At 35.5% G+C, this 21,406-nt stretch overlaps 1 protein-coding gene across 3 annotated transcripts in view; it reads right to left on the bottom strand.

Moving 5' to 3' along the window:
• Window positions 1-1,770: 1,770 nt before the first annotated feature.
• Window positions 1,771-21,406, bottom strand: part of LOC145675932 (nudC domain-containing protein 1) — a 46,043-nt gene continuing 26,407 nt past the window's right edge. For all 3 annotated transcript variants that reach the window (XM_081746738.1, XM_081746740.1, XM_081746741.1), the window contains exons 4-11: window positions 20,529-20,708; window positions 18,108-18,315; window positions 16,755-16,940; window positions 13,171-13,378; window positions 8,863-9,007; window positions 7,303-7,428; window positions 4,703-4,919; window positions 1,771-2,029 (exon numbers count right to left, since the gene is read on the bottom strand). In XM_081746738.1, the coding sequence (XP_081602864.1) occupies window positions 1,794-2,029; window positions 4,703-4,919; window positions 7,303-7,428; window positions 8,863-9,007; window positions 13,171-13,378; window positions 16,755-16,940; window positions 18,108-18,315; window positions 20,529-20,708 (1,506 nt within the window). In that variant the 3' untranslated portion in view covers window positions 1,771-1,793. The remainder of the gene's footprint in view (window positions 2,030-4,702; window positions 4,920-7,302; window positions 7,429-8,862; window positions 9,008-13,170; window positions 13,379-16,754; window positions 16,941-18,107; window positions 18,316-20,528; window positions 20,709-21,406) is intronic.

Below are 21,406 nucleotides of genomic sequence, written 5' to 3' on the forward strand. Positions count from 1 at the left end.
TAAAAACAATCTTGTACACATTTTGCAACTTCTTCATATCCTTATTGTGTGGTCCTGAAAATTGAGCCATCTCTGCTCACTACATGGTAGTGAAACAGATATTTTCTCTGAAATCCGATGTTGCCAACAAAGTTGAACTGGGCGACAGTTTTCGGCCAAGAAACTATATTTTGGATTTTAAATACAAATATTAAACATATTAGTCACCTCCATCGATCAATATTGAGAAATTCATAATGAAGGCTCCTTCTGAATTTCCGTTATATTTCACAAATATCTTTTACTGTAAAATAATCGAAATGAAAATGCTATTTGTGTGGTCACACACAATAAAATTACAAAAGTTCACAATTATTACTGGAAATTAATATTATCACCCATTTCGAACATTTTAAAAGCGCACAGTTTCTAGTTTAATTTCTTATCGATAATATGAAATGTTGTAAATTTCCATAACTGTTTTCCAAGTGGATTTGTATACAACCAAAGGTAGTTTTTCAAGTTTAACAAAAAGTCTAAAATAAGCCTTTTGAAAACAGCTCTTAATTGTAGAAGAATACATAATGATCGCTTTTGGCTGTTGCAATGGTCTGTCCAAGCAGCTTGATAAAAATTCTGTGTAGCCTAACAACAAAAGCTGCTTCTGTTATATGAAATGAAATGAAAAAGAAAAAGAAAAAAAAAATCTTGGTGAGTGTAAGGGGGCGCCGAATTCTCTAGCTACGGCTCTGATAATACGTAACTAAAGATAAAACTTTTGGTCATGTAAGAGGGGCGTTCCATATTGATTTACACTTCCTTGCAAAATCCTCGGTTAACCATTTGGCTTGGGAATAATAGTTACGGGAAGGTAGTACATAGGTCTGACTTTAGATGTGAACACAAAACCGAAGAGCGTAATACCTATGAGGCATAGCACATTTCTCCTACGGCTGCAAATACGTAAATGGCAGCTGGACTACAGCAGACTTCTTTCCCATTTCAAGGTGTTCTTGTACGATGTGATGTAAGGTGATTCTAGCAAGTCCTGTTGCAGCCTCCCATTTCTGAGAACATAATTCACCTGTCTTCCTGAATAAGCCGCTCTGCTCGCGACATGTTGACTGGTGTTTTCATACCCATTTTCCTTTCCGGAACTGATAAACTTTGTTTCCAGCTATCCCACTTGTAAACGAGTCTTCGTAACGCTACAAACTCCCTACACAGGAAGAACTGAACGATTCACAGGTAGGTATTACCTTTTCTGTCCTATGCTAACATTTATGTACAACGAAGCTGCAGTGACGTTCATATCTGATGTGTGGGGTCGCTGTTTCGATCCTAGCTCTCATTAAGTGAATTTTGTGGTGTGGGTTTCTGCGGACTATCTCATTATCCTCGTCTCCTTTAGCCTTGGTGTATAATCGTAGAACGTTAAATAAATAAATAAACTATGTATTACTTTTCAGCGAACGTTATGCCAAGAAAAAGTGTGAGCAATGTATTCCTGTAATGAAATTTATTTTTTTTTTTTTTAGTTGAACGTCCCACGTTTATGCCCTTTCGGCTAAAGGAGACGGATGAATAATGAAAGTGAATGATCGTGAAATTTAGTTTTTGTGCTTTTCCACTGGAAATCGTACCCAGGATCACGTGCGCCAAAGCCACGCTAGCCACTAGATCAACGGTGAGGGCTCCCGGAATAAAGAAAGTGTAAATCAATATGAACGTCCCTCGTATTAGCAGTTCTAGCTATTTTTACTAATTATTTAATGGTAGTAAAGTTTGTTAATCTGAAATGACACATTTTTTTCCTACTCATTTATTCTTAAAGCAAACAAAGTATCTTTTGTTAAAACATACAATATACTATTTGTAGCATAAACACCAAGAACTTCCGATGACGAATCTAAATTCAACACTTGTTGCTTTGCTATTTGTGCAACTTGTCTTCCCGTTCTTCTATTTCGGAGTTGCCCTGTTATAGCACTCGGTTGACGGTAGATGTACACATGCCGATTCGCTTCACAAATGGCCACATAGGAGAAATCTGCGAATAAATATTAAAACATCTGAATAAAATACTATTCTGATTTCCAATAAGATAACTTACCTGGGACACAAGCACACTATTTTTTAACAAATACTACTACGTATACTAATCTGAAGCAAATTCTGGACGTGAATACGATTCGTTAATTTAAATGACGGTTAAGTCAAAGTCTCTACATAAAAATAGGAAGTTTTAAAAGTAGGCAAAATTCCCTGTAACTGTGTTACATTTTATAAATTCTTTAGTATACCTTACAGGAGGTCTTGATTAGTAAAACTTACGTACTCATTATATTTATCATACGGTTAGCTGAATAATTCAAGTATAGAAATACGATAGGGCACGAACTCACACAGGTAAAGTTATACTTTGAGAACTACAATGTCGTCTAAAATGTCTTGAACTTACTACGCAACAACAGGAAAATATACCTATTGTGAAGTTCATGTGCAATTTTCTCCATTCAACACTTGCATTTTTGTCAAAACACTATTTTCGGAAGTCTTCAATCCTCTCATATAGCCTCGATGCAGAAAGGGACAATAAATTCCAATCAATCGGTTTACTATGTTGATGCATTAATCAGTATGCTTTCCAATTCGCTTCCTGAACAGTCATTCATTCTATCACTATTGAAATCGTTTCTCAGCCATTTAGACCACAAGAACTGTACCACAAATCATGTTGTGCTTCGACAAGCTAATGTCTACATGATGAAACACCCCTGACAGTTGAATTATACATAATAAATAGAGGAAAAAACCAATAGTATATAAATTAATTTCTTTATAGATACAAATTCAATTATATCTCGCATATGGCTTTATTGACAAACAACCTACCGTGCTTATATTTACAACCATTAATCATGTGCATCCTACTACGACTTACTACGGTGGCAGACGACAGGAAGACAACCACCACCGCCACGCTGGAACTACTATATAACCAGAAGGATCACAGCGGTCATTATCATTCTACAGCTGGTCACCTCCACTCTCTTAGCTTGCCTGGAGCTTTGAGAGGAACCTAACTCAAAGCCTTTAGGCCTCCTTTCCTACCCATTTAGATTGCTCGGAACTCAGTGGGATCATAACGTCAGCCACCCAGCTTGCTTGGAGCCTTGTGGCCTTTAATCCCCTCCTGCCTGTTATGAGAACAATAAAAAGAAATGCAGAGGTCTTATTAAACGCTTGCAGGAACATGGGTTTAGAAATAAATGCAGGGAAAACTAAATACATGGAAGTTTGTCGGGATCGTAATACGGCAAATTATGGATGCGTTAAAATATCAAATAATACTTTTGATAAAGTGGATACTTTCAAATATCTAAGATCAATATTAACAGAAGAAAACCACATTCACAAAGAAATTAAATGTCAACTAAAAGCAGGGACTTTGTGTTATAATTCAGTTCAAAAATCTCTTGTCGCGAATTCTGTCGACGAATTTGAAGCTTAAAATCGAAATAAAACGATAATCATGCCTGTTGTTCTGTATGGTTGCGAAACATGGTCGCTTACTTTGAGGGAAGAACGTAGACTGAAAGTGTTTGAGAAACAAGATCTTGTGACGAATATTCGGACCCAGGAGGAACGGAAATGGGGAATGGCGGAAACTTCATAACGAGGAACTACATAATTTATGCAGTTTATCAAGCATTGCTAGGGTCATCAAATCTAGGAGGCTCACGTGGGCAGGTCGTGTAGCCAGAATGAAAGAAAGTAAGAACGCTTTTAAAGTCTCAACTGGAAGTTCAATCGCAAAACAACTATTAGGAAGACCTAGGCGCAAATGGGAGGACAATATTAAGATGGATCTTACAGAAATAGGAATACAAAGTAGAAACTGGGTCCAGTTGGCTTAGGATAGAAGTCAGTGGAGAGCTTTTGTGAACGCGGCATTGAACCTCCGGGTTCCATAGGCCATATAGTTAGTCTCTCTGCTTGCGTGGAGCATTGGGGATCCTAAATCCACTCCACGAAGTTTGCTTCGAGCTCTGTACAAACCCTTCCCTAGGATGCTTGGGCCTTGGAATACCATACTTTACCCAAGTATTAGAAAATTTTATATTCTAATAACTTTCATAATATGTTTATAAAAGAGAGGATTTTTGTAATAAAACTTCGTAGTAGAAGAAAACAATTCGGACTATAAAGTGCTCTATCTATACCTGCATAAGCACAATTCTACATGGTGGAGGCGCTGGGTATCCTTATTTCCTCTATTTACCATATATAGTCGAGAGGAGGCTTAACATTATATTTATATATAACACATTTCTTAAATTTTTAAAGTAAGAAGTACATCATTATTAAGATGTCATGCTGCTCTCATTTTAAAAAAAGCTGTTCTACACAATGTTATCATTTGTGTTGTCAAATCGTACGCAATGGAGATATCCAGACAAATCGCTAGAAGTATGTTCTAAAACTGCATGCAATTGCTTTCAAAGTAGTACATGTTTTATTTTAAAAGATTGTGCGATTCAACACACAAAAAATTGCACATGGGATACTCCGATGAATCGGATCAACGGGGATCATTTCTACGATATATTGGGTGCAACGATAGCATAATGTAATACGTGCTTAATGGGCGAAGTATCTTTTCTATGGTTAAAAGTACCTTCCAATCTGTACACAAGAATAGCCATAGGACTCTCTTTACCTGGAGCACACGTTGCAAACTTCTTCTGTTGCTTCGACGCCTGAACGTAGCCGAAGGCTAGAAATGTGCCTACATGATTACATTTCCACGGTTCACTATCAACCAATTTCTCAGGCTGCCACACCAGTCCATCTACGTCATGTCTCAAGCAGATCGCTGGCGCCCTCTCCGGTTGCAAGTGAACATTGAACAACCACTGATGAGCTCCAAGATTAAACTGAAATTACAACCAATAAAAATTATTACAAAATAATAATAATAATTTGATTAACACTCCACAGTTCAACATACAGTATGGAATGCGCTTGACGTTCAAATCCGCGATCTCTAACCCTTCTTTACTGTTTCATATTTTCCCTGTATCTAACAGATTATTTCGTCAATCAGACTTCCTTTTATTCTTTTAATAGAACACCTATTTTGGGGAATTCACGTCTTTCATTTTCTTAAATGGTACACTTAAATGAAGTTCACACATTTCGAATTTTAACACGCTCTATTGGTTTGTTTCATACACCAATGAGAACAAAATAAATTACACAGGAAACACGACATAAAGTTCCCCGAGTTATCTTACTGAATACTCATAATCGTCGTGCAAGTATCAAAAAATATTTAGGAACATTTCTGTTTATTCTTTTTATTTTTATTAGTAAATATTAGTAAATTATCTTTTCATATCATAGTTAATAATACCTAGGTAAAAATCTTATTAAAAGTGACTCGTTTTCAGATATATGAAAACGCAAACAATATAATCAAGCCGAGGTGAACCGAACTCTCAAGCTTTCGACGTGCAGAGCTGTGGAACACAGCTTCTGTTGTCGAACCGAGGCCACCAATTATAGTGATCTTTAGTTCCTAGGCGATAGGCTACTTGCACCGAATTTCGTTCAGATTCTGCCAGTAGTTACAGAGAAATAAAATATCACACACAAGACGAGACGAACCTGTTCCTGGCCAAACCCGACTACCAAATATAGCGATCTTTATTCTTTAAACGATGGGCTACTTGCACAGCGAATTTTGTTCAAATCCGGCCAATAGTTAGCAAGAATAAAGTACCACAAACAAGGCGAGTCGAGCCTATCCCTAGCCAAGCACAACCACCAAATATTGCATTTTAAATATTTTAAATTCATTGGCCATGGGGTATTGCCCACCAAATTTGCTTCATATGCGGCCAGTAATTACCGACGAGCAAAGTACTCCCCCCTACACACATACACATATGGAGTGAAACTATAAGCTCCCGCACGCTTGCGCTTATATCTCCCGTAGAAGTATACGGAATTCGGAAAAGTTACAATGATTGCTTGTAGAATGTAACGCTGTTACATAACAGAGAATTTTACTAACCTTATTATATTCCTACGTAGACCAATATTATTTTAAATATCGACATTTCGGATACGGTAATAAAGTATTCATCATCAGGAATAAATACATGCTTAAATTATTCTTTGCAATTACTTAGTCAGTCGAAATAATGAAATTGTATAATCTAGCAGTTAGTTTGATTTGATTTGATTTTCGTTTAGCGTCCCTTTCAGTAGCAACGCCATATTAGACGTGAACCTACAGCTTCACGTGAGATCCGAAACAAATAAGCTCCCGTCGAGAATCGAACCCGGGTCTACCACGCCAAAGGCGTGTACGCTAACCGCTTAGTCACGATGGAGCTTAACTACTAGTTAAGTGCACTTAGCTTTCGTACATAGATATATAATTTTAGGGCGACTTGTTTTTAGATAGATGAAAACCCAGAAGAATAGAAGAAAAAGAGTGTGATACGCCCACTTTAATTGGTGGTCTACAATTACCACTTCGTAATGATATACTAAGTTTATATAATTTCATTATTTGTCGCACCACCGTAATATAAAAGTTTAACAGTACTTGAAATAATATTGCCGTATATTTCTGAATCCAAGATGACTTCCCATTTTTTAACGAACGATTACAAAACATACTGTACATGTACAGCACATTATGAGTATATTTTCAGATCTTAGTACAAACTACACTAAAAATCACATCAAGCACACACACCCATTAGTCTTCCTCATGGAAGGTGAACTGATTCTGCTAACGTTCAAGGCTAAAGCGGTAGGCGAGGAAGAAGGTAAAGTTAGAGCCTAATGGAGGCCCGTGATTCTGTTCAGTAAAGAAAAACCACATCATATCGTTGCATGAGAACCAGAGGAACGTAACTCCAAATATGCGGTTTTCGTTTTCTTCGTGTTTGGACATATTTTGAAAGCCCCACTTGATGTAAATGGAACGTAACACCATCTGTTCTCCTTGTCGATCATCTGTTGTAATGTAACTCAATAACCATCTTATTAAAAACTCATCTTTCTAAGAAATGTATCTTTTTGTCCTCTCGCCTGTAAATTATTTCGCGACGTAAACCTCTGGTTCTCACGCGACGCTATGTCGCGAAAGCAAGACGACCCCATGATTTCGAGGAAGAAAAAAAAAAAAAAAAAAACTCTTGGATTCAGAAGTACACGGTATATTCTTATTACCAGGATCAGAGTTTTGGTAGACATATATTTGGAATCATTAAAAAAAAAAAAAAAAAAAAAAAATCAAACCTGATGCGTAACTTCGTGTTCTTCACCATCCATTCGTACAAACAGCGATGTTTCTGCAGGAAATGCATCACACTCCTCCAATTCAGAGTTTATCGCAGGCGTCGTTCCACCTTGGGGATCCGGATTCTATGCAGAAGAAAATTAGCTTATTTAGAGTTTCTACATTTATAATAATTATACATTGCATACTTATTCACAATATACATATCTTGAGAAAAGAACCATCCCTTTTCACATGAACATTATGAAAGAGTCTTCGTTGAACTGATTTATATGTCCAATAATCTTTTGTAATAAAATCAATAAAAAAAATCTACGTACAAATGATGTAATAACATTAATTAATGACTAAGATTATATTACTTATATTTATTATATTACTACTATTACTTATAATTAGTATTTTAAAATCAAATGTATAATTATTCCTGTACTCATACTAGCGCAACGAAGAACAAAGTTTGAAATTCATACGGCGTTCAAGTTTTTGAAGAAATAAATGAAAAAAAAAAAAGAACTGAAATTACCATCAAAAGTGAACAGAAAACCTGTATGGATCCGTCTCATGTGTAGGCAATTTACCAGAAGATTTTCTGGAGACTTCGTCTTTACATTTTTGTATGGTACTGCTATATTACAAAGTGCAGTAATTAGGAAACGAGACTAGGTCTGTAAAAAAAAAAAAAAAAGAAATGAATAAGAAGTAGCAGCTTTCCTCACTTTTATTCAAAGTAGGAATCTCCTTTCTCAAATATAGCATTGCACGATCCAACAAGTTATGGAACAACTTCTGGTAGTCGTGAACTTTAATAGTGTTCAAGGTTTTCGTTCTGCTTCCTGGATGATATATATATATATATATATTAAAAGCGAACTCTTCAAAAATGTTTTTTAATTTGAGGAAAGCAATTACAGGGGGATAGGTCTGACGAATATATGCGGTGTAGCAGCAATTTTTTTTACCCTCCCAAATACTCATGAATGCAACAATGCATTCTTTTCTGTTCATGCTCCTCCGTTAAGAAATGGGGTACGAAACATGCACATAGCTTCCGTTTCTTTAAAACCTCTATTATTATTTAGCGAACAGTCATTCACCCCCATACGGTCTGATTACTCTGAGACTTGCATTTCAGTCAGTCTATGGTATCCCAAACTTAGTTACTCGCTTCAGTTATTCTACCACTAAACCTCTTATGCCATTCAAAAATATGCCAATGAGAAAGGCAATTTTCCCCATAAACCTTTCTCAACATTTAATGTTTTCGCTGAAATTTTCCCTAAGTGCGCACTAAACTTGATACCCAGTCTTTGTTCCATTGTTGAAACGATCACGAAGTATCAACCATCAGTCTATAAATTAGCCGCATCACGCACCACACTAGCGACCGTCCGAGCTGAAATTTTCTGCGAGTGTTCTCAAGCTCACTCGAAAGATTCGTGACTATGAAAACTTCCGTCCCAAGCAGTACCGTTTCTTAATTGCCTCACGGTGTATCTTCGTAGCAAATATTTAATGCCAAGGTGTTTTTCACACATAGAAGAAGATAATCTGCTTACCAATTCCTCTGAGCACAAATGCGCTAACCGTTGATGAACTTCTTCAACTAACGCTGGATCAGGTACATACTCCCCTTTCGTGTTTCCCTTTACGAGTTCTCGCCACATCAATCCATTTTCCATTTTACTCAAAGTAATTTCCAACCTGCAAACAAACCAAGACGACTCATTCTACGAAGCAAACACATTATAATATTTATTTAAAGTTACTGCAAACTGTTTTATAGTTTATCATTATACTTATCTTTATTATTATCTTGCAATGAGAAAGACTAACAAATCTGGTAATTTGGTAAAAATACGTGGGTCAGTCAAAAAGTTAGTTGCACTGCTTGAGAAAATGAAACAGCAAATAAGAGAAAATAAAAACAGAAAATAAAATGAGATTTTTGCAATACTTTATTAGTACACAGAAGTTCCATACAAAAGCTACTTTTCGATGTAATCGCTGGTTATTTAAACATTTGTCGAGTTGTGACACATGTTTTTTTTTCTTTCTTTTTCTTTCTTCTGCGAAGAATTTCCGTCCAACTCCAATAACCATTGTTAGGCTACAGCTTTCACCTTCTCATCCAAGTGGTGTCGTCACTTTGAAAATTCTTTTATGGGACTAAAAACACGAAAATCACAAGTTGCAAAATTAATTTATTCACGCGAGCAACGATCTCTGCATTTGTCAAAGTTTATGATGGTCTTGCCTCACGGTAAGTGCCGTCAATATCTGTACGTCTGTTCTCAAAAATGTTGCACCACTTCGCGATAGCTTGACGCAATATTGCATTTTCACCATACACTTCGTGCACCTGCAATAAATTTCTATACAGTTACACCTTTTTGCCACAAAAAGTGAATCACTACACGCTCGCCATCTGCAGCTGCCGAGACATGTTCACAACTGATTAGCAAGCAAACTACAACTACCGCGTCAACGCCGTTAAGTCACAAGCTGCAGATAAATGTCTGCAGTATTGCCACCACGTTTCAACAAAATATCCTAGTACCAAAGATTTTTACGAAGTGTGTGCAACTAACTTTTCGACTGACCTACGTACATATATCATTTTGACATAGCTATTTTAAAGACCGAACACACACACACACACACACACACACACACACATATATATATATATATATATATATATATATATATATATATATATATATATATTAAATAAATAAAGCACAGACTCTCTTTATTTCGAACTTAGAAGATCCGAAGAAAGTTTAATCCACTTGAAAACTGCATTGAAAACAATGGTAAAAATCGTGGGTAAATCTAACTTTTGAACTTCCTGTTTGGATAATTCGGGTTTTAAGTTATGGATACACTGCAAACAGACGAATGCTGTTTCAACTGTTTTTCATTTATCCAGTGGCAGTTACGGGGAAGAGTGACAAAGTACATAATCCATCTGATAATGATAAGATAAAGACGAAACATGCGATGAAGGAAAGAAAAAGCGTTCACCACACCTATTTAAATTTTACCAAACTGTTGAAAATTAAAAGTTTATTGACTATCAACCAAATGCTATTAATGAATATTTCACGCAATATATGAATTTGAAGTTTTGTTGACCGTGTAAAACAGGTCTAGGTCACAGACGCCACAGACGGTCAGAGAAGCCACTGGACATGTCCGATTTCTCTCTAAATGGGTCTGCACTGACCAGTGGAGGATGTGTACAATGGCTTCTATCCTTTTTTAATATGTGGGGGTGTTTGCCTGTGGCGGCGTCTGTGACCTGCTCCTGTAAAATCAAAACGAACATTACGAACTTCTTTAAACTGAGAAGCGATAATTAAGGTTGTAACTCACGTGTGTAGTACTGTGCTTGATGTTTTACATGGTACAGGTGACATAATTTGTGTGAATTGTTTGCGGTGTTGGATCACGCAAACGGAAAGTCTATTGTCATGTACGAGTACAGTGGTCTTATTTGTTTGTTTTGGGTAATTCGATATTTTTTCTGGCCTCTTCGATTTTAGATTAAAAAGTCGCGAAAATTTTAAGAGGGTACAGTAATTACCCAATATAAAGGCAAGCAAATATTCTTCACTTCACTTCACCTATTGACAGGTGTTGAAATTGGCAGAATGCTGACATACGTCAGTTTTACCCATATCCTTGGAATTGAAAGCGGAGTCAAATTGCATTTGTTGGTAGAAGGTGTTCTATTTGACCTTTTCCGGTGGAAATTAAAAAAGGAGGAATGGAATAGTCACTCCATCTTGTTGGAAGATATGAGTGATGTTAGTTTCGTGACATATAAGATACGGAGCTGATTTGTTTTAGTGATGTTTTCTGATTTTATTTACTTACTGTTTTTCCACTGGAAAATACGTTGTAAAAGAAAAATAAATATTATTAATCAGGTAAAAAATAGAGATTTTTAAAGGGAAAGTCCACTGTCTTGAAAAAGGTAATTTATAGTTGCAAGATATCAGATCGTTGTTAGGCGTGCCATAACACTATAACACTATAGGCAGAAACACTATACTATTTTTTGTTCCTGGAAGATACTGATTTGTTACAATAAAAATAAAAAGTTTATACACTAAATAGTAGCTTAAGAAACTCAACTGACACATCATTACAAATATTAACTTCGTCTAACCTTGGTATTCGTCTATAATTTAATAACTGCCGAAATCCCATCTGCTTCAGCAGCGTTTTCTTAACCCATTACCCGCCAAAACTCTTGTATCGTTGTTAATGTCATAAAATGTGTTTATTCATAACTGTTTGAGATATAAAGATGCAAAATTAGTGTTAAAATAGAAATAGCCGATATAGTTCAGGAAATACAACCCGTCCCATTTTTGGGACAATGGCAGAATACGTAAGCATTTTATATTTGCATTTCACAAACGTCCTTGAAATTGGGAAATTTATGAAATTGTACCAAATGAATACACATTTGCACACTTATTTGTTTTACATACATGTAATTCTAAATTACTTTATTGCTATCCTAAAGGAGTTTGTACACTTATATTGCACTTATCTTTATGCATTTGTTAGTTATGAGAATTTCATTTTCTTTATCAAATCTATGGTCCATGAAACCACGTTTTGTTTCTTTCTCCATCTGATTGCTGTTCATCAAAGGGCAGGGGTCGATCTCACCACTATCTTAGTTTTCTAATAAATTCACAATTTCACCCACTGTGAGGGCAGGCTTATACAATGTCATAGTGTTCTACGAAATGCAACCTTCGTTATTTTCCACCAGCATCTAATTATATCTTTAGAATTACCAATATTGGATAAGACTGAACTATAACTTACATAGGAAATAATACTAACGTAACCAGCCAATGTCCCAATTTTGGGACGATTGAAATAAATATATGAGAAATTTAACTAAATGCATTTATGTTGCATTGCAGACGATCATATTACTTTGAGATACATGTTGTCATAGAACAAACGTTATTTTATTGAAAATGCGGTACAAATATTACGCTAAAACGGAAAAAAGTTTGCACAGCTGAAAAATGCAAATTCGACATAACGTGGCGCCATATCTTCGTCATCGTATTATTAAAAGTTTGCAAGTAACTTCTGTATCATGCAGAAGAGAGACTAAACAAATGAAAGGAAATGAAATATTTGAAGAATATCTTTCCAAACACTTTCAAAAAATAGTAAAAAAACGTCCCAAAAAAGGGACAATGGCTGATAATGGGTTAAAGTATCGACTGCAAGTCATAATCATCTCATAGTATCATTCGTTATGGTTTAAATGCATCAAACAAAAACATTTTTTCTGAGGCGATTGCGGTGACACTGGTAGAGATCTTACCTCTAGTACCTGGATGGTATCCCTGGTTCAATTTCAGCTTGCGGCCTTTGTGATGGATAAATACCGTATGTGTGGGTTCTCTCGTTTCCTCCCACTGCCTTTACGCCACCAGTCTCCCATAGCTTCGAGGCATAATAGTGGGACATTAAACAAAACCATAAAAAAAAAAAAATCTACCTACTGCAAACTCACTGCGAAATATTTCATATTTATTTACTCAATTATGTAAAGATGCGTGTGCTGAATGTTTTTTGAGGAGAAAGACATAAAATAGTTTGCAGTAAGTGGATGAATTGTCTCGCAGAAGGGAATTTTGTTTCATATATTTATACCATAACGACTGATACCATGAGATGTGATTAGAAGTGCAGTCGATGCTTTAAGAAAATGCCATTAGAAGATGGGAGTATCCACTGAAAACTTCAGCAATTATTAAATAATGAACGTATACCAAGCTATTGTGAATGAAAACATAACGATTAAGAATTATACTTACTTGCCTTTTTCAATAGTCCATGTTGTAAGATCTGCGTCTACCATATGCCACATGGAGCCTTGTAACAAAACTTTATCTCGGTAAGATACAGATAACTCGTTCGTCGTTGCAGAAATTTGGAAGTCTTCTTTTCCGGAGTTTTCAGGAACTCTGAACCAAACTGTAATATCATCTGATGTTTCTGACCACATATATTCAGGTTTCTGGACTAAAAAGACACAACAATACTTGCTTTGAAACGTTTTACTAAGGCAGAAATGTAATTTAAAAAATCTACTTATAAAGATCTTGAGTGAATGCAAGGGGAATCTGTTTATATTTAGGGAGGATTTCAATTATGTTTTGGTGACTTTATTCATATTTATGATTGTCTTATTCAATAATAAATATTATTAAAACCAACCAATCAAAGAATCATACATTAAATTTTATAATTAGCAGATATGATAATTGGAAGTCATATTAACTTTCTTTTATTTTCATTTTTTTCATTATAAAAAGTGCTACCAGAAGTCTGGCCGCTCTCCCGGTCTTTCACTTTTTCTCTTACACACAAATATGCACATTTTGTGGAAACCATAGTTCTCATAAGACCCTTGCGTCTACTATCTAAAGTCACCACCTGTTGTCCTTTACCATGAACTTCAGACAGAAGACCAAGACATGACGCATTGAATAAATCCAAACCAGCAAACAGTAGTCGATCATCTGGGAACGAGCAGAGACAGGACATTTTATAACAGTCACCTATTTTTCTCCCCAATAATCACCTATTGCAGACGCATACCTGCGTGAAAGGAGAAGGATCATAGGTATTAGTAGCCTTGGATATTAACTTATGTAATTATAGATGCAAAAAGAGGCATCTTTTTTAGGATGAAGGTTTTTTCCATAAAAAGCCCAGTTTTTCGGGCAAAATGGAAATTTTCGTTTTTAAGTTTTTTTTTGTGACTTTCTTATTCAAGCGCCACCTTTGCTTTTCTGTACTGGTTTTTTACAATTTAAACAAGTGCCTTCACAACATTTACTACTTCTGAGTTGTTCGCAGTTCGGGGCTGGTTGCAGTTTGATTCATTTTCAAATTGTCATTTTTTCGGTTAGAGAAAGTATAAATTATGCAACTCAACATAACACTCGTGTAAATTTGATTGCCTAACCACCTGATCAAGTGCCTGAAAGTTATACATCTTGCTATATGTGTTTTACGGGTTGCCGAAAGTCGAACTGGCAGACAAGAAAAAAAATTATAAACCAAAAAAACAGATACAAAACCAATTTAGTTTTGGTGTAAAATTTGGCTTACATTTCCATTGAGAAACAATATTGTGAGCTTCAGATATTCTAACAGAACCTAATACGAACTCATTGGATAAAATTAAAGCTATTACCTGCAGTTTTGGGTATGACGTTTGAGTAGTGAGTAACTTAATTATTCACTGAACTACTACTTTTCTTACTGTTATATTGTGTCAATATGGTATTGCGTTTGTAATCATCTCTCCCTCAAATTTTAACAGCCCCACTAAATGCTATGTATATAGACATATATATATACTTGTCCCGCATGATCTACATAAAATGTGTCTTTAGCTTCTAAAACATTACTAACTTAAGTTTGCATAAATTGCCAACGATAATGTTGTTCTGCAAAATTACTACATTTTTAAAACAGTTACTGCTAATACTATTAACTTTTTACTAAAACATTTTTTTGTTGAACAACTCTAATAGTTCTAAAAACAATTCGTTGGAACTAGAAAGTCCACTTTCCTATGGAATGACCAATTTCCTTTACTTGATTCTTCACTTCTTTCTTTAGAATACACTAATTAAACGTTTTTTTTTCTGTGTTATAATGGAAAAAGAAAGACAGAAATATTGTTATTTCTACATTAAAATTGGAATATTCGAAACAGACTAAAATTTTGCATGCAAAAAAGCCGTGAAAAGATTTTTTTTTCCCAAGCTCTTGCATCTCTATATATACAATACTGGTTCGAATAAAGGCCTTTCGGAACATAGAAGTTGATTACTATTTATCTCGGGACTGAATAAGTTGTTCCAACACGGACGGAGAAGACAACATCTGACGACGAGACCTTTATTTGGTTTAGCGCATCGAACTCAAAAGATAAACCTTTCTAGCAGTGAAAATTAAATCCAGACCACCGCGAATTTCAGACCTCGTTTGCATAAGGACAAATCATGCAGTGAGTAACCGCCAGTACTTCGTATTTCATGTTAGTAGCCCGTTAGGCCAATTTGATGTGTTATTTTGAGCTGATTCATTCTAATTCGTTCATCATTAGTGCATTTTAGAATAATATCAATTACGCCCTACCCTCCTTTCAACGTACCAAAACCAGGCAATAGCGGTGCAATGCTGCCGCTGTTCCTTTCTATTACGAAATTACTATTCACAATTACTATTACGAAAAAAAATGGTACTGTATTTTTAATCAAGCACATTCTCCAATTTGACAGTATAAAATACCTGATACACTGTAAATATACAATATACAGCAGAAAATTCAACATTTTTAGTTTAAAATCAAGACTTTTAAACTGAACGGATGATGCAGATTTTATCCGTTACTTACAATATCTTAGTCCTTTCCTCCACTATAAGAAGTGGGTTTTGGTAATATGATCTGCTAGGTAAAACGGTAAAATCTTGATCTTTCATAACCTTATCTCTGAACGAGGAATGTAGGTTATGTTAGCACTCGCGCCCACAACTCGAAAGCGTTACAAAGAGATTCTCTACAATAGGATGAAACTATCCTCCTCTTGGGAGTGAGGGATATAATCTTTACTTCCAAACTGTGGTATACTTAGATTAATTGTATACCAATCAGTGATTTAAACCTAATAACCAGTAAGATGTTAAGTATTATTTCCGAAAAACTAATAGAAAGAAAAACCAGAATTTAGATTCTTGAAAAAATTTTGGAGAAGTGGGATGGGGAAAAATCGATTAAAACGCTCTTAAACCCAAACGAAGAATTTTAATAAAGATATTCTAAGATATGATGACTCTGTTATAATTTTATTAAAGATGAAAATGTACTACACAAAATACAAATATGAACCTTATGAACCAAATTAAGGGGAAATAGAGACAATTTCTAAGAAAGAAAACGAAAAACAGGATCGCATCTGAAGAGATGCTTAAATATAAAAGAACAATTTATAAAGAAATTCTAGTAGCTATATTCGATCTCATAAAGGATTTCAAATAAAACAAAATTTATAATGAAGATAAACTTACAGCATTGCTTTTAATTACACAAAATGTGAAAGATCAATCAAACTATTACAACGGAAACCGTAAAATTTACAAATGAGATATTAAGGTGCCTCACTTATAAGATACAGCTTAATATTATTATCTCGTTTTGTGGTCCACTTAAAGGCTCTTTCCCGATAGGCATCTCAACTTAAACTCTGCACATATTTCCCATTCAAGTGGTGTGCTAAGCCTGAATACATATCGATCTTACTCTTCGGATCACATTCAATGACACGTACCTACTGATAATCGTACAAAGCATTTAAAAATGGAGTTCTTAATAGTAACCCACCGACATTTTCAGCTTTTTCAGATGCAGCTTTCTTGGTAAGAGGTTTTTCTGAGTCCGAAAGAAAATCAAAAGTCTTCTCGCTTGCAATAAAAACACTCTGAGATCCAGTTTCAAACGCTGCGTAATCTAAGCCACCTCTCCCGACAAGCTGTCGAATTCTCTTCATTGACCAAGTGTTGTCAGCACCTTAAACGAAACAATAAGAATGTCTGAAAGAGATGAATGCACGCATATTATGAAAACATTTACCTAATTAAGCGTTACTAAAACTTATAGGATATACTGTTTCAATGGCCAACTATCGTCGTCATCAGAGGAAACTTTAGTTGGTAAACACCTCCTATTATTAAATGTTACCTTCTGCTTCTATAGGGATTCAAATAGAGAGAAATGTATTTAATTTCATTAGTTTAATGTCCCACGTTACGCCATTTAGGCTAAGGGAGAAAGATAGTTAATGAAAGTGAATAATTGTGAAATTAAATTTTTTGTGCTCTTCCACCGAGAATCTAACCCAGGACCACGTGCTTTCGCGCTAGCCAGTATATCACGGGAAAGCTTTACGGATTCAAGTTTTCATCCATTTAAACATTACATTTAAAAAAAAAATCAAAACCTTAGTCCCTTCCCTACTTAACCACAAATCTTCATCAAAATAATGCCAAGAGCTGTTCCCCTGACACAACCTATCCGTCAATGTGTCTCTCGACGTTGTCTTATGTCCCCAACTTCCCAAAGTAGCTGAAATTCCTTTCAATAAATAAATATTTTTTTATATATCAATGTGGTCCTTATTTTTCGACTTTCTCTCTCTCTCACTCCCTAAAATGATTCCATATCAGACCAAAGTAACCCATGAGAAAAACAGCTCAATTGAATAATATTAAATTGTGTCCCAAGCGACCTCAAGTTTTCAAAGTACTTACAGTATAGAATATGAAGTTTAGAACAGCTAGAGACAGGGGCGGATCCAGAAGTGAGGCGATCGCCCCCCCAGAAGAGTAAAACTTTTATATTTTATATATATAAATAAAACCTATTCCAAACTTTGGAGCCCTTAAAAGTAACAGTATGACAACCCCCCCCCCCAGAAGTCGGTCCTGGATCCGCCCCTGGTTAGAGAATAACACCATATCTTCGAAATACAAAGAAAAGCGAACCCTTGAAACAGTAACTGTTAAAATTTATTATAAGAATATAAAGTAAGATGTTATTGTCTTGTAAAATATTAAATATGCATCCCACAGTATCTACCAATAAAGATAGTATTTTACACTATAATATTAGCAATACTTTAGCAAGGAAACAAACTAAGAATAAGAAGTAAACCTTATTTCAATTACACTTACTTACCTTCCATCAATGTAATCCAATCTAAAACCGAAACAAATAACGATTTATCATTAGCGTCTCCTCCAGGACTCATTTCTATGGATTTTGCATCTGCCACATGAAGAAGCAAACAGTGAACGTCATATTTCCCATTCTCCCTGGTCACTGTATTTGAACTAATTACAGTGAACGGCTTTTCCTTACCACACACTTCGTCACTGAAAACTACCTGTGAGTATAACAAAATATTTTCAAACATTTCAACAATTGCCTTCAGATCATTTTTAAAATTTATTTTAACGTCCTACGATTATGCAGCGAAGTTATCGGAAGGGAGATGGTGGTAATGTGAAGGATGATGATAGTCGAATACAAGAAGTAGATAGAACTCTGGTAAAAACACAGACACGGTGCTTGCCCAACACGAAACCCACTTCACAGGAGTGGGATCGAACCAGGAATCTCTAACACCAGAGGTAAGCACTCTACCACTGAGCTACCGCAGCCTTCCATATCAGTGGTCGCAAAATTTTATTTAACAAATCCCCAGATGCAACCTATGAAGCAAATTATATTAGAATAATCAACAACAGAGGAAAAGAAGATCGGTCAGAGCACATATTTAAACATACCATACCAGCATTCGTCTAATGCAGTGATCGCGATAGGAAATAAACAAATATAAGATTTTTTTATTAAAAAAAGTTGGTAGTACTTTTGGTTGGTAGCTCACAATAGGATTTAAAAACGGCTGGCGACCACTGGTCTGATGGAATGGATGAAAAACCTGTCAGGATGGCCGGATTCGAACTCTGGATATCCCGTTTGCGAAGCATGAATAGTAACCACTAGCCTATACTATCTCGATTAAGCTATGTTCGGAAATGGAACACTTAACTAGTACATATAACAGCATAAAAATAAGTGAAAGTGGCTGGACATATTGCAAGAAGAAACAATGATAGGTGTACAAAAGCAATTCTTGACTGGATACTAATACATAAGAAACGAATAGAAAACGTCCTCATAAAGTAGTGTAACGAAATCAATAAACACTGTGCAGTAATGTGGAAAAGTATTGTCCAAGATAGAAGGTTGTGTAGAAGGGCTGGAGAGACTTTCATCCAGAAGTGCATTGACAATGGTTGATGATGATGATGACTCATAATAACCGCTCATAATCCTGCCATTTAATGAGATGTCAACAAGAAGCAAATGGATGAATAAGAAAGAATACTGTGGTTGAAATTTCAAACAACTCTCTTAATAGAACGAAATTCTTTTGAAAGAAACTGAGAACACTTACAACAAAATTACTACCCTACTATCGAGATAAAGCTACTTGTACTACAAAGTAGTTCTGTAATTGCTGCATTGCTATTAAGCTATCAAGCATTTCAAACAAATACGTAAACATATGTTTTCTTTTAGATAAAAAATAACAACAATAACTACAACAGTAATCCATTTCCATCATGCAATGTCTAATTTTTTGAGTTACTTTTCTAATTTGCAGATACGCTGGAATACCATATACTTTTGCAATCTGTTCCCAATATGGGGCAACATCGTTCTTCGTGATCATCTCGCTTCAGCTTTAGCCTTCAAACATTTATGTGACATAAAAAATAGTAATGTCTTTAATGCTTAAAACTTGCTACTTTTATTCAATAGTCCAAAATATAATACGACACTAACTGAACAACAAAACAAAATAACACTAATTGTAAAGCACATACTGCTGCTCGTTCTGAATGAAACCTATTTGAAAATATAACCTCACTGTATAACAGGATGCACATGATTCTGCTTTTACTGTGCATTGTCGTCCACCTGCAAAGCTGCAATAAAAGATTTGGTTTGAATTGATTTGCAGTTTGGTGTCCGTTTCTGGGCCTATTTAACGTGGAATCAGAACCACATGAGCTCCCGCCAGGAATCGAACCCAGGTCTCCGATACCAAAAGTGCTTACGCTAATTGCTTAGCCACTAGGAAGCTCGCGGCAATAATAGAGAAGTTATGTCGATAAATTAATCTTATTTTTTTACTTACTTGGTATTGTGTAAAGACGTGCAAAAATCAACAAACCACTTTACAATTACAACATTCACAGCTTAATGATGAAAATATTTTGTTGTTGGTACTGCAATATGTCGTATTTAAACTTTTAAGAGAAAGAAAGAAAAAAATAATGCTGCTGTAACCAAATCCGAACTTCCTTGACATTGAGTATATATTGTCAGTGTGGAAACAATTCCTCCTATTGCCATGACGTCTTCCTGCTACCGCCAATTTTGATTACAAAATTATGAGAAACTGGACCTAACTTTTTTTTTTTTTTTTTTTTTACCATACGAGATATTGCGGTATCAAAGATTATTTCTTTCTTCTAAGTAAATGGATGCCAATTTTTTTCTGCTGGTCCTTTGAAATATACGTACCTTCCAAGCACACATTTCTTTCCTATGGCCTGTTTCAACAATATGCAATGTTCCAGCACCATCCGATACAACGGCCAAATTAGGAGATGGAAAGCTAAGGGACGTATTATAATGGCCACTTCTTCGTACATGATTACTTGGTATCTCCCACACCTGGTTTATTCCTTCCAGTCTACCGGTCTATGAGAGAAAGAGAGAAAACATATATTAATGTGAAATTTGATCTAGATAACAGTTGTATGCATTATACACGGAAAGCTCTAAACGACATGCCTTTAAACAGACTATACTCTTATCCGACTTAAACGTGATTACAATCTCGGACGATAATGTGTTAAAACCCACAAATGCCCATCACTCCTCCCGTTGATCAGCAACCACATTGTTTTAGCCTGAATTTCAAAGGGAGAATATATACCACTAGACCAGAGATCAAATCCAGTGGTATGCCGATGCTAGTTACCTTACCCTATTTTACTTCCTTTTGAGATCACTTCACTGGAAAAAGCAGTTCGTCAAATGAAATATTTGTGGTATTACAAGCAACAGTCACGTAATTCTTCTTACTTGAGGTGATCAAACTAATTTTTATAAATTACAGTTTTAAGAATATCATAACAATATTTGGGCAAACCTTGTTGCTTTTGCGGAAGAACCAGTTTCCTGCAGATAACAGACACGAAGTTCAGATTTCTTCCAAATTTTACAATATTTTCAGAATCTTAGAACCCTGAATGCAGAATCAGCTATGGGATTTTCTCTCTCTGAAGAAAGCATCTTCCTGCATTTCACATACTAATCCAGATATGATAAATGTTAGTGGAATGCTTTTTCAATTTATGAGTTTGTCAAATGGCATGTGTCTAGGAGTCCCTTTT

The sequence above is a fragment of the Thermobia domestica genome, chromosome 18, assembly GCF_964235325.1.
Source record: "Thermobia domestica chromosome 18, izTheDome1.hap1.1, whole genome shotgun sequence".
Classification (NCBI taxonomy): domain Eukaryota; kingdom Metazoa; phylum Arthropoda; class Insecta; order Zygentoma; family Lepismatidae; genus Thermobia; species Thermobia domestica.